We start from the raw sequence: 14,514 nt of genomic DNA, 5'->3' as shown, positions 1-14,514 counted from the left end.
AAAGCATCCTCCAGGTACAAGAGATTTGCGGATAAGAAGCGTAGGGCAATTCCTGCCCTTAAAGTTGGTGACTGCGTTTGGCTGTCTACGAAGATTCTATGACTGAGGGTTCCGAGTATGAAATTCGCCCCCCCTCCGGCTATATCGGACCCTTCCTGATTAAACAAGTTGTCAACCCAGTGGCTTACAAGCTTCAGCTACCTTCGTTTCTGAAAGTTCCTAGGACGTTCCATGTTTCACTCCTCAAACCAGTGATTCTGAATCGCTTCCATTCAGCGCTTCCCTCTGCTTCCAAAGTCCAGACTCAACGTGGTGTTGAGTATGAGGTCGCCAAGATCCTGGATTCACGTATCAGATATGGTCATCTCCAGTATTAGATAGATTGGAATGGCTATGGTCCTGAGGAATGTTCCTGGACAAATGCATCTGATGTCCATGCTCCTAAATTGGTCCAGAAATTCCATACCAGATTTCCGCGAAAACCTAAGAAGTGTCCTGGGGCCACTCCTAAAGGGGGGGGGGGGTGCTGTCACGATCCGGGTAACTGGACGCCGTTTCCTGCCTTTTAGGTGTCTCCTGAGTCCAGGGCTGGGCTATAACTATGTTTTGGGTTACATTTCATGGGTATTGCCTGCAGCGCTGGTTCAGCGGCCTCCTTCGTGTATACACTTACGGTGGTGTGGCGCTCTCAGCCCCGTCGCGGCCGTCACTTGCGCACCTGTGGTCTTCCGCTGGATGTGCACTCTCTGTGTGCCGCGGCCGCCATCCCTGTGGCCACTGTGCGTGTCTGGGCGCATGGAGTTTCTGCTGCTGCTGCCTCCGCCGCCATTACCGTTTGACACATGGTTTCTGAGTGCTTCTTTCCCCTTCAATCTCCGTCAATGGGCGCAGCCATTTTGGATTGAATCACATGATACTCTCCTCACCTATCCGCAGTGCTGCCGGAGCCTGAGCATAATTGTCAGCCATTCCCTGCTATCCAGCAGGTATAAATATCCTGTCTCAGCACCCAGAAGGTTGTCAGTGCTTCAATCGTCTCTCCAGCATTCCAGTATGCAGCTTCACTAAGGACTCTCCTGTGAACACTCCCTGCAGTATAGCCTGACTCCCTTGTGGTTACTCTCTCTGCGGTGCTGCTCCAGTTCTCCTGTGCTGATGCTCTGTGGTGCAACCTGCCTTCCTTGTTCCCGCACCCAGCGCTAGCAGAGTGTATGACAGCAGCCACTCTCTAGCAGTCCTCTGTCTCCACTACTACCAGTACTCACCATAACAGTGGAGTATTTACCTGCGATCCCCAGCATCGCTCAAAGCTTTACCTACGATCCCCAGCATCACTCAAAGCTTTACCTGCGATCCCCAGCATCACTTTATGTTTCACCTGTGTTCCCAAGTATCATAAAGCACTCCCACTTATACTCCGGATTACTGGTCTTAACCAGTTGTGATTCAGAGACTCACTTGTGACAGTTATTGTTTGGTTGCCCATTCTTTGACTTTTATTATTTAATAAAAACCCTCAAAGGCACCTCCTGTTGTCGTGGTCACGCCTTCGGGCATCTGGTACTACTATCTCAGCACATGTCTAGGAGTCCTCTCTTACCTCCTAAATTCACGTACCCGTCAGCCCCTACAACTGAGGCTTCCAGCTACCGACACCAGCCCTCAGTTGTGACAATTATGTCTGGGGGTATGAGGTATGATGTGTAATATTATGACTGGGGGTATGAGGTATGGGATGTAATATGTATTGGGGAACAGGGTGTGGGAATGAAGATGAGGAGATGGATGAATGATGATGAATGAGGAGGAGGAAGAGGAGGAATGTTTAGAGGAATGTGGAGGAAGAATGATGATAATGAGGAATTATGAGAAGGAATGATAATGAATGAGGAATGATGCTGAGGAGGCGGGATGGGGAAGACAGACTTTACTGTTGAGCAATGTGTATAAGGGGCTCTGCTGTCTGGTGTAACGTGTATAAGGGGACTACTGTGTGGTGTGGTGTAATGTGAATGACTACTGGGTGGTCAGGTGTAACGTGTGTAAGGGGTACTACTGTGCGATGTTATGTGAACTGATACTATTCTGTGGCCATGCCCCTTCCCCATTAAGTCACGCAGCTTTACTTTTGGCACGTGTCTACGACGTGGTACCCCTGTTTCGAATATGGGGGGAGGGTACCAATTCTCTTTGGCACAGGGCACCAATAGGTATAATTAAGGCACTAGTCATTGGGTCTACATTGCTTCCTGTAACAGCGGGGATGTATCCTGACATTTGGCTTTATGTTGTATTTTTGTGACATATGTATTTATCATGTATATTTTGTATTTATTTATTAATATTTTATATGTATTTATTTATTATTGCAATCCAAAAGTCGAGGCATTACAGGTTAACAGCCAACTGTATTTTTCATTAACGTATTTAAATGAATATATGGCAAATAGTGCTTCCTTCTGCATTAATCATCTATAGCCTTTGTCACGAACCTCGGGCAGCGGCGACCGCGCTTGTCCCTGCGGGTGGCCTGGTCTGCCCGGCGCCTCTCTTCCCCTGTCAGTCTCCGGCTTCAGCGGCGGGTCGGCGCTGCTCTCCGGCGGCTTCCCGGAAGCAAGGGCGCCGCCATCACAAGCAAGGGCAAGGAGGCGGAGCAGGTCTGACGTCACCTGCCTGCTCCGCCAATCAGGCTAGGGCGGGGAATTTAAAATCAGATACCAGGCAGAGATCCGATGCCTGAGTATCTTCGTTTCTCCTGTGGAAGCTATGATCCAGAGCTCCCTCGTCCCTGCAAGCATCCTGTGCTTCCAAGCATCCTGTCCCTGCAAGCATCCTGTGCTTCCAAGCATCCTGTCCCTGCAAGCATCCTGTGCTTCCAAGCATCCTGTCCCTGCAAGCATCCTGTGCTTCCAAGCATCCTGTCCCTGCAAGCATCCTGTGCTTCCAAGCATCCTGTGCCTACAAGCAACCTGTGCTTCCAAGCATCCTGTGCCTACAAGCAACCTGTGCTTCCAAGCATCCTGTGCCTACAAGCACCTCCGTGCCTCCAGTTACCTCCGTGTCTCCAAGCACCTCGTGCCTCCAAGCACCTCCGTGCCTCCAAGCACCTCCGTGCCTCCAAGCACCTCGTGCCTCCAAGCACCTCGTGCCTCCAAGCACCTCCGCGCCTCAAGCACCTCCGTGCCTCCAGTTACCTCCGTGCCTCCAGTTACCTCCGTGCCTCCAGTTACCTCCGTGCCTCCAAGCACCTCCGTGCCTCCAAGCACCTCGTGCCTCCAAGCACCCCGTGCCTCCAAGCACCTCCGCGCCTCAAAGCACCTCCGTGCCTCCAGTTACCTCCGTGTCTCCAAGCACCTCGTGCCTCCAAGCACCTCGTCCCTCCAAACACCTCGGTGTCTCCAAACACCTCCGTGCCTCCAAGCACCTCCGTGCCTCCAAACACCTCCGTGCCTCCAAGGGTCTCCCAGCACTCCCTGTACTCCCAGTACCTCAGTGCCTTCAATACCACAGTGTCTCCAATATCTCAGTACCCCAGCCTTCATTATTTCTACAAGTCTTGTCTTACAGGAGACCTACAAGAATTCCTCTGGGCCTCCCGCCTGCCGTCTTAGTTCTGCATGAGGAAGACCTACATCCGGCCATCTCTACTACGACCCAGTGGCGGTTCCTCTTCCCGGTCATCGGAAGAAGCCCCGAGTCCACAACACTCCCAAACCAGGTCAGTGATAGTATACTCAGGCCTCATGGACTCGGGGGATCGGAACACGGACTCTAGTGCCATCCAGAACCTGGCTTCTCGAGTGCAAAGTCAGGAAGCAGCACAAGGTCAGGTGATGCAGTACCTCCAGCAGTTGTCCGGGCGTCTGGATCAGATTCAGGCGTCTCTGGCCTCAGTAATTCCGGCTCCTGTTCCAGCAGTCGCACCAGTTGCCGTTGCCAGCAATGTTCAACCATCGGCCGGTGTCACTCCACGCCTTCAGTTGCCTACTCCGTCCCGCTATAATGGGAATCCCAAAAATTGTCGTGGTTTCTTGAACCAGTGCGAGGTACATTTCGAGCTACTTGCACACAACTTTCCTACAGACCGGTCCAAGGTAGCATATATTATTTCTCTGTTGGAAGGTTCTGCTTTGGATTGGGTGTCTCCATTATGGGAACGATCTGATCCCATGGTTTCCAACTACACCAACTTCATCTCGTCCTTTCGAAGGATTTTCGACGAGCCCGGCAGAATGACCACTGCTTCTTCCGATTTGCTCCGTGTTCGGCAGGGCGCCCGTTCCGTGGGCCAGTACGTGGTTCATTTCCAGACCATTGCTTCCGAACTACGCTGGAATAATGATGCCCTGAGAGCTGCCTTCTGGAACGGTCTTTCCGACCGGCTGAAAGACGAGCTGGTTACTAGAGATCTGCCGGATCCATTAGAAGATTTGATTTCCCTTTGCGTCAAGGTGGATCTTCGGATGCAGGAGCGTGGAAGAGAACGTAACCGTTCGGATCGTTCCAGGTTCCGGAATCCTACTCCTAGGCCGGTGGCCTCACCTAGCTCAGATGAGCCCATGCAAATTAACCGCTCCCGACTGTCTCCGGAAGAACGACAGCGTCGTCGTGAGGGTAAACTCTGCCTTTACTGTGGAGCCGCAGATCATTTTCTTAAATCTTGTAAAGTCCGTCCGGGAAACGGGCAGACCTAGCTTGTTCCGGAGGAGTCAAGCTGGGAGTTACGACAAAAGCTTCTCCAACTTCGGACTGCTTGCTTCCAGTAACTCTAGTCTCCAATTCAGTCTCCAGGTCTTGTGAAGCCCTATTGGATTCCGGAGCTGCAGGGAACTTCGTTTCTTCCTTCTGTGCCCAAAGTTTGGGTTTAAAGTTACGGCCTATCGAGCGGCCAATTTCACTGACGGCTATCAACGGGACTAGAATTTCCAAAGGTCTCATAATGTGGCGCACGGGGCCAGTTAAGCTGCGGGTCGGGGCTCTACATCAGGAAGATTTGGAACTCTTGGTAATCCCAGAAATGCCCCATGATCTGGTTCTTGGAATGCCTTGGCTGAAAAGTCATAACCCCCACATCGATTGGAAGTCGTCACAAATTCTGTCCTGGAGTTCCTTTTGTCACACTAATTGTCTTACTCCTGTTTGTCCGCTCCGTGTTACCTCCAAAACGGATGAAGAGCACATTCCGGAGGCATATCAAGGGTACAAGGACGTATTTTCGGAACAAGCTGCTGACCTGTTACCACCTCACAGGCCTTGGGACTGCCCTATTGACCTTGTCCCAGGGAAGACGCCACCTCGTGGTCGCACATATCCTCTGTCTCTTCCCGAGACTCAAGCCATGTCGGAGTATATTAAGTCCAATATGCTCAAGGGATTCATTCGCCCCTCTTCCTCCCCTGCTGGTGCAGGCTTCTTTTTCGTGAAGAAAAAGGACGGGGGGTTGAGACCATGCATCGACTACCGCGGCCTAAACGACATTACTATTAAGAATAAATACCCCTTGCCACTAATCACAGAGTTATTTGATAGGGTTCGTGGTGCCCGCATTTTTTCAAAACTCGACTTGAGAGGAGCTTATAATCTTATACGCATCCGAGAGGGGGATGAATGGAAGACTGCCTTTAATACCCGAGATGGGCATTACGAATACTTGGTGATGCCGTTTGGTCTTAGTAATGCTCCCGCGGTTTTCCAGGGATTCGTCAACGAAATCTTTCGTGATATGCTGTATCAGAGCGTTGTGGTATATCTGGACGACATACTGATTTTTTCCAAGAATCTTGTCGAACACAGGACTCAAGTCAAAGAGGTGCTACACCGTTTACAAGAGAATCATCTCTACGCCAAGCTTTCCAAATGTACCTTTGAAGTAACATCTATTCCGTTCCTCGGTTATGTCATCTCGGGGACGGAGCTTCGCATGGATCCGGAAAAGTTGTCGGCCATTCGTGATTGGACTCAGCCTCTTTCCCTGAAAGCAATACAAAGGTTCCTGGGCTTTGCGAACTACTACAGGAAATTCATTAAAGGTTTCTCCACCATTGTTGCACCCATTACTGCCCTGACGAGAAAGGGTTCTAATCCTAGTTTGTGGCCTCCGGAAGCCATTGTAGCTTTTTCTCGCTTAAAGTTAGCTTTCACGACGGCTCCAGTTCTCCAACAACCAAATTTCGAGGAACCCTTCTTCTTAGAAGTTGATGCATCTTCAGTCGGGGTGGGGGCTGTCCTCTCCCAGCATTCCTCTGATAAGAAATTACATCCGTGTGGCTTCCACTCTCGTAAATTCTCTCCAGCCGAACGAAATTACTCTATTGGAGACCAGGAACTCTTGGCAATCAAATCTGCCTTGGAAGAATGGAGATATCTTCTAGAAGGGGCTAAACATGTGTTTACCATCTACACGGATCACAAGAATTTACTGTACATCAAATCCGCACAATGTTTGAATCCTCGCCAGGCGAGATGGGCACTTTTCTTTTCCCGATTCTCGTTCATTATCAAGTACCGTGCCGGGACTCTCAATATTAAAGCAGATGCGCTTTCCCGTTCACAGGTTCCCACAGACGAGGATGAACCTCCGGAGCGGGGTTTAATTCTGAATCCAGTTTCTGTCTCTGCTGCTTTAACTACTCCAGCTCCTCCTCCTGGAAGAATGTCCGTACCAGCTAGATTCCGCCCAGGAATACTACGGTGGGTCCATAACTCCAAGTTTTCCGGTCATCCCGGCGCTCAGAAGATGTACAAGTTTCTGCAAAGGTCTTACTGGTGGAACACCATGAGGAAGGATGTACAAGATTGCGTTAATTCATGTCCCCAATGTACACAACATAAATCTCCTCGTCTGCCTCCTGCAGGGTTACTTCGTCCTCTGCCTATCCCTGTGAGACCCTGGACTCACATTTCCATGGACTTCATCACTGACTTGCCCTGTTCCAAGGGTTGCAACACCGTTTGGGTTATCGTTGACCGTTTTTCGAAGATGGCACACTTTGTGCCCTTGACTGGTCTTCCGACAGCACCGAAACTGGCTCTATTGTTTATCCGAGAACATTTTCGTTTGCATGGGTTGCCACAAGAGATTGTTTCTGACCGTGGAGTACAGTTCACCGCCAGGTTTTGGAAAGCCCTTTGTTCAACTCTACACATTAAACTTAAGTTTTCGTCGGCTTATCATCCCCAAACAAATGGACAAACGGAACGAGTCAATCAAGATCTAGAGACTTTTCTTCGGTTGTATCTCTCTCCTTCACAGGACAACTGGGTGGAGTTGTTGCCTTGGGCGGAGTTTGCCCATAACCATTTGTTTCATTCTTCCACTGGGGAATCACCATTTTTCGTCAACTACGGGTTCCATCCCCGTGTTCCGGAATTTCCAAGCCTTCCGATAATAGAGGTTCCTGCTGTAGCGTCCACTCTACGACACTTTGGACAAATTTGGAGAAAGGTTCATGCTAATCTTAAGCAGGTTTCTGTTCGGTACAAGTTCTTTGCAGATAAGAAACGGCAAGCCGCACCTCAATATAAAGTTGGGGACAGGGTATGGCTGTCCACACGGAATCTCCGGTTGAAGGTGCCCACCATGAAATTCGCTCCAAGGTTCATCGGTCCTTACCCTGTGCTACAAGTCTTAAATCCTGTGGTCTGTAAACTGGGTTTGCCTGCCCATCTTCGCATACCTAACGCCTTCCATGTTTCTCTACTCCGTCCCCTCATACTGAATCGATTCCACTCAGCACTCCCAAGGCCAACGTCCGTAGTGGCAGAAGCTGGAGCGGAGTTTGAAATCAAAGCTATTCTGGACTCTCGTTATCTTCATAAAAAATTACAGTACTTGGTGGACTGGAAGGGTTATGGACCTGAGGAGAGAAGTTGGATTGGGGCTACTGAAGTAACGGCTCCTCGTCTGATTCGGATCTTCCACTCCAGACATCCGACTAAGCCCGGGAAGTGTCCAGGGGCCACTCCTGGAGGAGGGGGTACTGTCACGAACCTCGGGCAGCGGCGACCGCGCTTGTCCCTGCGGGTGGCCTGGTCTGCCCGGCGCCTCTCTTCCCCTGTCAGTCTCCGGCTTCAGCGGCGGGTCGGCGCTGCTCTCCGGCGGCTTCCCGGAAGCAAGGGCGCCGCCATCACAAGCAAGGGCAAGGAGGCGGAGCAGGTCTGACGTCACCTGCCTGCTCCGCCAATCAGGCTAGGGCGGGGAATTTAAAATCAGATACCAGGCAGAGATCCGATGCCTGAGTATCTTCGTTTCTCCTGTGGAAGCTATGATCCAGAGCTCCCTCGTCCCTGCAAGCATCCTGTGCTTCCAAGCATCCTGTCCCTGCAAGCATCCTGTGCTTCCAAGCATCCTGTCCCTGCAAGCATCCTGTGCTTCCAAGCATCCTGTCCCTGCAAGCATCCTGTGCTTCCAAGCATCCTGTCCCTGCAAGCATCCTGTGCTTCCAAGCATCCTGTGCCTACAAGCAACCTGTGCTTCCAAGCATCCTGTGCCTACAAGCAACCTGTGCTTCCAAGCATCCTGTGCCTACAAGCACCTCCGTGCCTCCAGTTACCTCCGTGTCTCCAAGCACCTCGTGCCTCCAAGCACCTCCGTGCCTCCAAGCACCTCCGTGCCTCCAAGCACCTCGTGCCTCCAAGCACCTCGTGCCTCCAAGCACCTCCGCGCCTCAAGCACCTCCGTGCCTCCAGTTACCTCCGTGCCTCCAGTTACCTCCGTGCCTCCAGTTACCTCCGTGCCTCCAAGCACCTCCGTGCCTCCAAGCACCTCGTGCCTCCAAGCACCCCGTGCCTCCAAGCACCTCCGCGCCTCAAAGCACCTCCGTGCCTCCAGTTACCTCCGTGTCTCCAAGCACCTCGTGCCTCCAAGCACCTCGTCCCTCCAAACACCTCGGTGTCTCCAAACACCTCCGTGCCTCCAAGCACCTCCGTGCCTCCAAACACCTCCGTGCCTCCAAGGGTCTCCCAGCACTCCCTGTACTCCCAGTACCTCAGTGCCTTCAATACCACAGTGTCTCCAATATCTCAGTACCCCAGCCTTCATTATTTCTACAAGTCTTGTCTTACAGGAGACCTACAAGAATTCCTCTGGGCCTCCCGCCTGCCGTCTTAGTTCTGCATGAGGAAGACCTACATCCGGCCATCTCTACTACGACCCAGTGGCGGTTCCTCTTCCCGGTCATCGGAAGAAGCCCCGAGTCCACAACACTCCCAAACCAGGTCAGTGATAGCCTTTCACTATGTGCTGCATTTGTAGGTCTGGTACATGCTGTTTACTTTTTATATCAAATAGTTTGTAACGTTTGTATCACATCATTAGTGTGCACTTGATTATTTTTGTTGCACTTGTTTATATTTTCTTGCTGAATTCACTTCCTATGGGACGCATTGAGCAGCCAGATATGGGGCAGCGGCATTTAGCAAGCCTGGTGACTGGGGGGGTTGGGGGGGGGGGGTAATTCTGAGTTGATCGCAGCAGGATTTTTGTTAGCAGTTGGGCAAAACCATGTGCACTGCAGGGGAGGCAGATATAACATGTGCAGAGAGAGTTAGATTTGGGTGGGTTATTTTGTTTCTGTGCAGGGTAAATGCTGGCTGCTTTATTTTTACACTGCATATTAGATTGCATATTGAACACACCACACCCAAATCTAACTCTCTCTGCACATGTTATATCTGCCTCCCCTGCAGTGCACATGGTTTTGCCTAACTGCTAATAAAAATCCTGCTGCGATCAACTCAGAATTACCCCCTGGGATACTTAACCTGGTGAGTAAATGTATTGTTGTTTTGTTGCTTGACAAAAATAAAATAAAGAGCTGAAACGTTGCATATCATTGCTATTGCTGTGAGTTTCTATTGAGTCCGGAGTACTGCTATATAAAATAACATATAGGAAGGATCAGCACTCGTAGATAAAAGGTGAAAAAAACGAAGGTACATATATTGAAAAATGTACAGCATAGGTAAGAGCCTAACGTCCATTTTTAATCAGTAAGATTTTCCTCAGTGGCATACATACATACAATTGTAAACACAGGGTTAAACAGTGAAAGAGACTGCTAAAGACAGGTGTATTAGAGTATAGCATTACCACAGAGATACCTGCTAGGCTAGCCTAGGGCAGAACCGCATCCTAGTTCAAGATCAAGAGCGGTTTGATTGATAATAACAAAACCCCAATTATTCCATGTATACAAAATATGTAACAGTATGAAGTACAAGAAGCACAATAAATGCATGATATAGCGTTGACAGATTAAACCAGTCAGCTGACATAAAGGAAACAGTGCTAGAAACTCACAGACAGAAGTAACAAAAGATGATTGGCATCACTATAGCAACACCAGCAGAACTTCCAACAGGCAGCCATAATAGTAACATAGCACTTACCTATAGTTTCCTTATTGGGACAAACACTGCATAAACATAGATAACAATATAGGGATCGGAGCCATAAAAAATAAAAAAACAACTGTAGTTCCTTCAGTGGGAGAAATGCTCGGGCGGCGCTGCTGCATAAGCATAAATAACAATATAGCGTTCGGAGCCGCAAGATTAAAAACAACTGCATCTGAGTCGCAGAGCAACATACTCACACATCAAAATAGCCGCAAATATAAAAATATATAGAAAAAGCACACACAGAGAGTCCAGTGTCACCTGTAAGCTAATGTAGTAATGTCACATATTAGCAGTAGCAGTATGATACCTGTATATAAATGAAAACTGAGGCAGACAAAGAAGCAACAATAAACTGCTCAAACACACGCACGTGCCCTAGTCGCGGACACACTAGTTGGACCAGCTATGCTGCAATGCGTAAGGATGGCGCAAATCTGAGCATGGCTACATCTGTGTATATACAGTATATGTGTGTGTAAGTAACTGAGCAGGGAGCTGGGGTGGGATGGGGCAGTATTCGGATGCCCATCGACCCTCAATGTTTGTGATGTTTGACAACATATGTCAGATAGTTTTGCCATCGATGGTGGAGAAAAAATACTTAATGCCTAGCTCCGCCCCAATGCACCGGCAGAGCTCCACCCCCAGTTCTGATTGCACAGCAGCCCAGCATGTCATAGAGTAGGGATGAACATCGGTGGGTGAAACCATTGATGATCTCCATGTGAGTAGTTATATACCATACATGGTAACCAGCAGTGATACCATAGAAGGTGATCATCGTTGGGTAACCCATCAATGGACACCCCAAGGCCAGAGCAGTGGACAAAAAGGAAGTACGCGGGAGAGAGCAGAGCAGAAACATAGCATGGAATGGGATGGGGTGGAGCAGTGAGCAGACTTTATATATATATATATATATATATATATATATATATATATATATCAGCTTAAATTAATCATAAGCACACTGGGAAGTGCCTAGATATTTAATATAAAGATAAATACACAATTCACTTTCTTTGCAGGAAAAATGTTGATCTTAATCTCTCAGCAAAACCTCAGGACACAAACCCTCTTTTTCTATCTGAATCGCTCAGGTCATTCAATATCTGAATAGACATTTGTTTGATCCCACGCAGACAATGAGGCTTTTGAAAAGTGCAGAGAATGAAGGAAATGGCATGCATTACGACATTTGCAAATCAGAGCTAAGAGGTAGGATAACAACTGTTACCTGATGATTGGTCAGGCAGAGCACTGCTGGTACTACGCAGCCGAAAGGCATCAAATAGGGCAGATAGCATCTCGTCACTGTGCGGAATTCCTGCTGCTTCCGATACCATCTCTGATACCAGATCCTGGAACTACATACAAAATTCCACGTTAGGGAACCAGTTAGAAAGGCGTAAAGGTAAAGCGAGCACGTGTTGAATCCCATGTTCCCAGGCGGTTAAGAATGAAAAGTGGCATGTATTTCAGTAATTGTGATGTTTACAAACTAGTCCCACATGGCCAAACCAGTTTATCTTTGCAACATCTGAGCTATGTATGAGCCTGGTGTAGATTTGAGGCATACATGCCTACTCTCTCAGAATGACTGGTAAAATCCTGAATTTCAGGGAGCACCCCCTGATTCTGGGAGAGTACACCAGCCAACCTTAACCAGCCAACATATCCAGTGAAATGGGCGGTCTGGGTGCTTGATGACACGATTTGTGTTGGATCATCTTACCAGACCCTCCTTACTGTATATTGCCGAACCACTGCTCAGCGTGAAGAGGCCATGATGACACGTTTCCTGTACCAGGCCCCCCAAACCTCATACCTGGGCACCCCTCCAGTATTATCTTTTAACAAGTTTGTTAGAATTATATGGGAGAATTCTGAGTCAAAAACACATTTTACAAGAATAGCTAGAGAGCCACAAGCTGCTTATCCCTGTATTACAGTTAATAGGTGGTTTCACATTATACCATCAAAGTGAGCAGTTTGGAAAACACTCATTTTAACAATGACATACAGTAAAAACTTATTTACAATGTTTACGGTACATGTACTGTATGCCCATAAAATGTACAAGTTGGTAGAGCAATGCAATTTGACAACCATAATTTTCTGATGACTTTAATGATCATATTGCATTTTACCACCCAGGCACAAGTAATTTCAGCGTGATACTGTATGCCGCCAAGCATTGCCGCAATGCTTGACTGCCCACATATCCACCACGGTATCTGCAGCATCGCAGGTTTTCCTGTACACCTCTATGGGATGCAAGGAAAAACTTGCGATGTTGCTGGATGTTACATTGCGGACATTGCGCCTAATTCAGACCTGATCGCTCGCTAGGGTTTTTTTGCACTGGTGCCAACAGATAGTCGCAGCCCATAGGGGAGTGTATTTTTGCTTGCCAAGTGTGCGAACGCATGTGTAGCAGAGCTGTACAAACAAAACTTGTGCAGTCTAAGTAGCCCAGGACTTATTCAGCCGCTGCGAACAGTTTAGCCTGTCCGGGACCGGAATTGACATCAGGAACCCTCCATGCAAATGCTTGGACACGCCTGCGTTTTTCCAACCACTCCAGGAAAACGGTCAGTTGACACCCACAAACGGCTTCTTCCTGTCAATCTCTTTGCGATCACCCGTGCGAATGGATTCTTCACACAAACCCATCGCAGAGCGGCGATCCGCTTTGTACCTGAGTGACGCGCATGCGCATTGCGGTGCATGTGCAGTTCTGACCTGATCGCAGCGCTGCAAAAACCGTTAGCGAGCGATCAGGTCTGAATTACCCCCATCGTGTTTGCTTGAATCAGCCGCTAAGAGTGATACCTTCTGTATTACAATCACAATATTCTCTTTTGAAAGCAGATACCAAAATGGTGCCAAATCCTGCAGTGTTTCAGATGTCCAGTTTAATGGGTTCCTACACACAACACAGATAGACAGATTATACGCAGAGATAGGTGTATAAATAAACTACAATGTAAGTAACTGACAAGCCTATGAAATGTGGCATACCCATAATGCTCCAGGATCCTGTATTTAATTTCTTGGTTTTGCTCATGACTGAGATTTGAGCAGGTCTTCAACTGATTTAGCACTTCTGCTATTACATTTGGAGATATCCCTTTCTGTATGATGCTTGGGGACAAGTGACAGATGAGATTCCCAAGTATATCTAGCTGATACACATCAGCAATAGAATTGTTCTGAAATAGAGACATCAGAAATTGATGCTTGCACTGTTAACCTTGTGGCATTACAGATCATTGGGGCAGATGTATTAACCTGGATAAGGCATAAGGAAGTGATGAACCAGTGATATGTGCAAGGTGATAAACACACCAGCCAATCAGCTCCAATATGTACATAAACAGTTAGGAGCTGATTGGCTGGTGCCTTTGTCACCTTGCACATATCACTGGTTTATCACTTCCTTATGCCTTCTCCAGGTCAATACATCTGCCCCCATATAAGAAGCAGTCACTAATTCTACATTATGGGGGACATGTATCAAACCTTGGAGTGAGATGAAGAGGAGAAAGTTAAAGTATCAATCAAGAAGCTCCTAACAGTTATCTCTTTCCACTATATCTGTATCCAAGGTATGATGCATCTGCCGCAAGTGGACAATGGGCCTAATTCAGAGTTGATCGCAGCAGCAAATTTGTTAGCAGTTGGGCAAAACCATGTGCTCTGAAGGGGGGGGGGGGGGGCAGATGTAACATGTGCAGAGAGAGTTAGATTTGGGTGGGGTGTGTTCAAACTGAAATCTAAATTGTAGTGTAAAAATAAAGCAGCCAGTATTTACCCTGCACAGAAACAATATAAACTACCCAAATCTAACTCTCTCTGCACATGTTATATCTGCCTCCCCTGCAGTGCACATGGTTTTGCCCAACTGCTAACAAAGTTCCTGCTGCGATCAACTCAGAATTACCCCCATGGTTTTGCCCAACTGCTAACAAATTTGCTGCTGCTATCAACTCTGAATTACCCCCAATGTTGGTGGACTTTTATCTGCATTTTTGAAATGAGAACAGATACAAAAAAAAAACTTCTCTGTGAGACAACATCTATCCAAACAAAATATCTTTAATTATGCAT

At 48.2% G+C, this 14,514-nt stretch overlaps 1 protein-coding gene across 1 annotated transcript in view; it reads right to left on the bottom strand.

Annotated features, from left to right (window-relative positions):
* Positions 1-14,514, bottom strand: part of OTOA (otoancorin) — a 367,382-nt gene that overhangs the window by 94,948 nt on the left and 257,920 nt on the right. The window contains exons 21-23 of the mRNA XM_063934462.1: positions 13,426-13,616; positions 13,237-13,330; positions 11,639-11,768 (exon numbers count right to left, since the gene is read on the bottom strand). Of these exons, the coding sequence (XP_063790532.1) occupies positions 11,639-11,768; positions 13,237-13,330; positions 13,426-13,616 (415 nt within the window). The remainder of the gene's footprint in view (positions 1-11,638; positions 11,769-13,236; positions 13,331-13,425; positions 13,617-14,514) is intronic.

This window comes from Pseudophryne corroboree, chromosome 7, assembly GCF_028390025.1.
Source record: "Pseudophryne corroboree isolate aPseCor3 chromosome 7, aPseCor3.hap2, whole genome shotgun sequence".
NCBI lineage: Eukaryota > Metazoa > Chordata > Amphibia > Anura > Myobatrachidae > Pseudophryne > Pseudophryne corroboree.
Note: the sequence above shows the minus strand (reverse complement) of the source record. Positions and strands in the feature narration are given on the sequence as shown.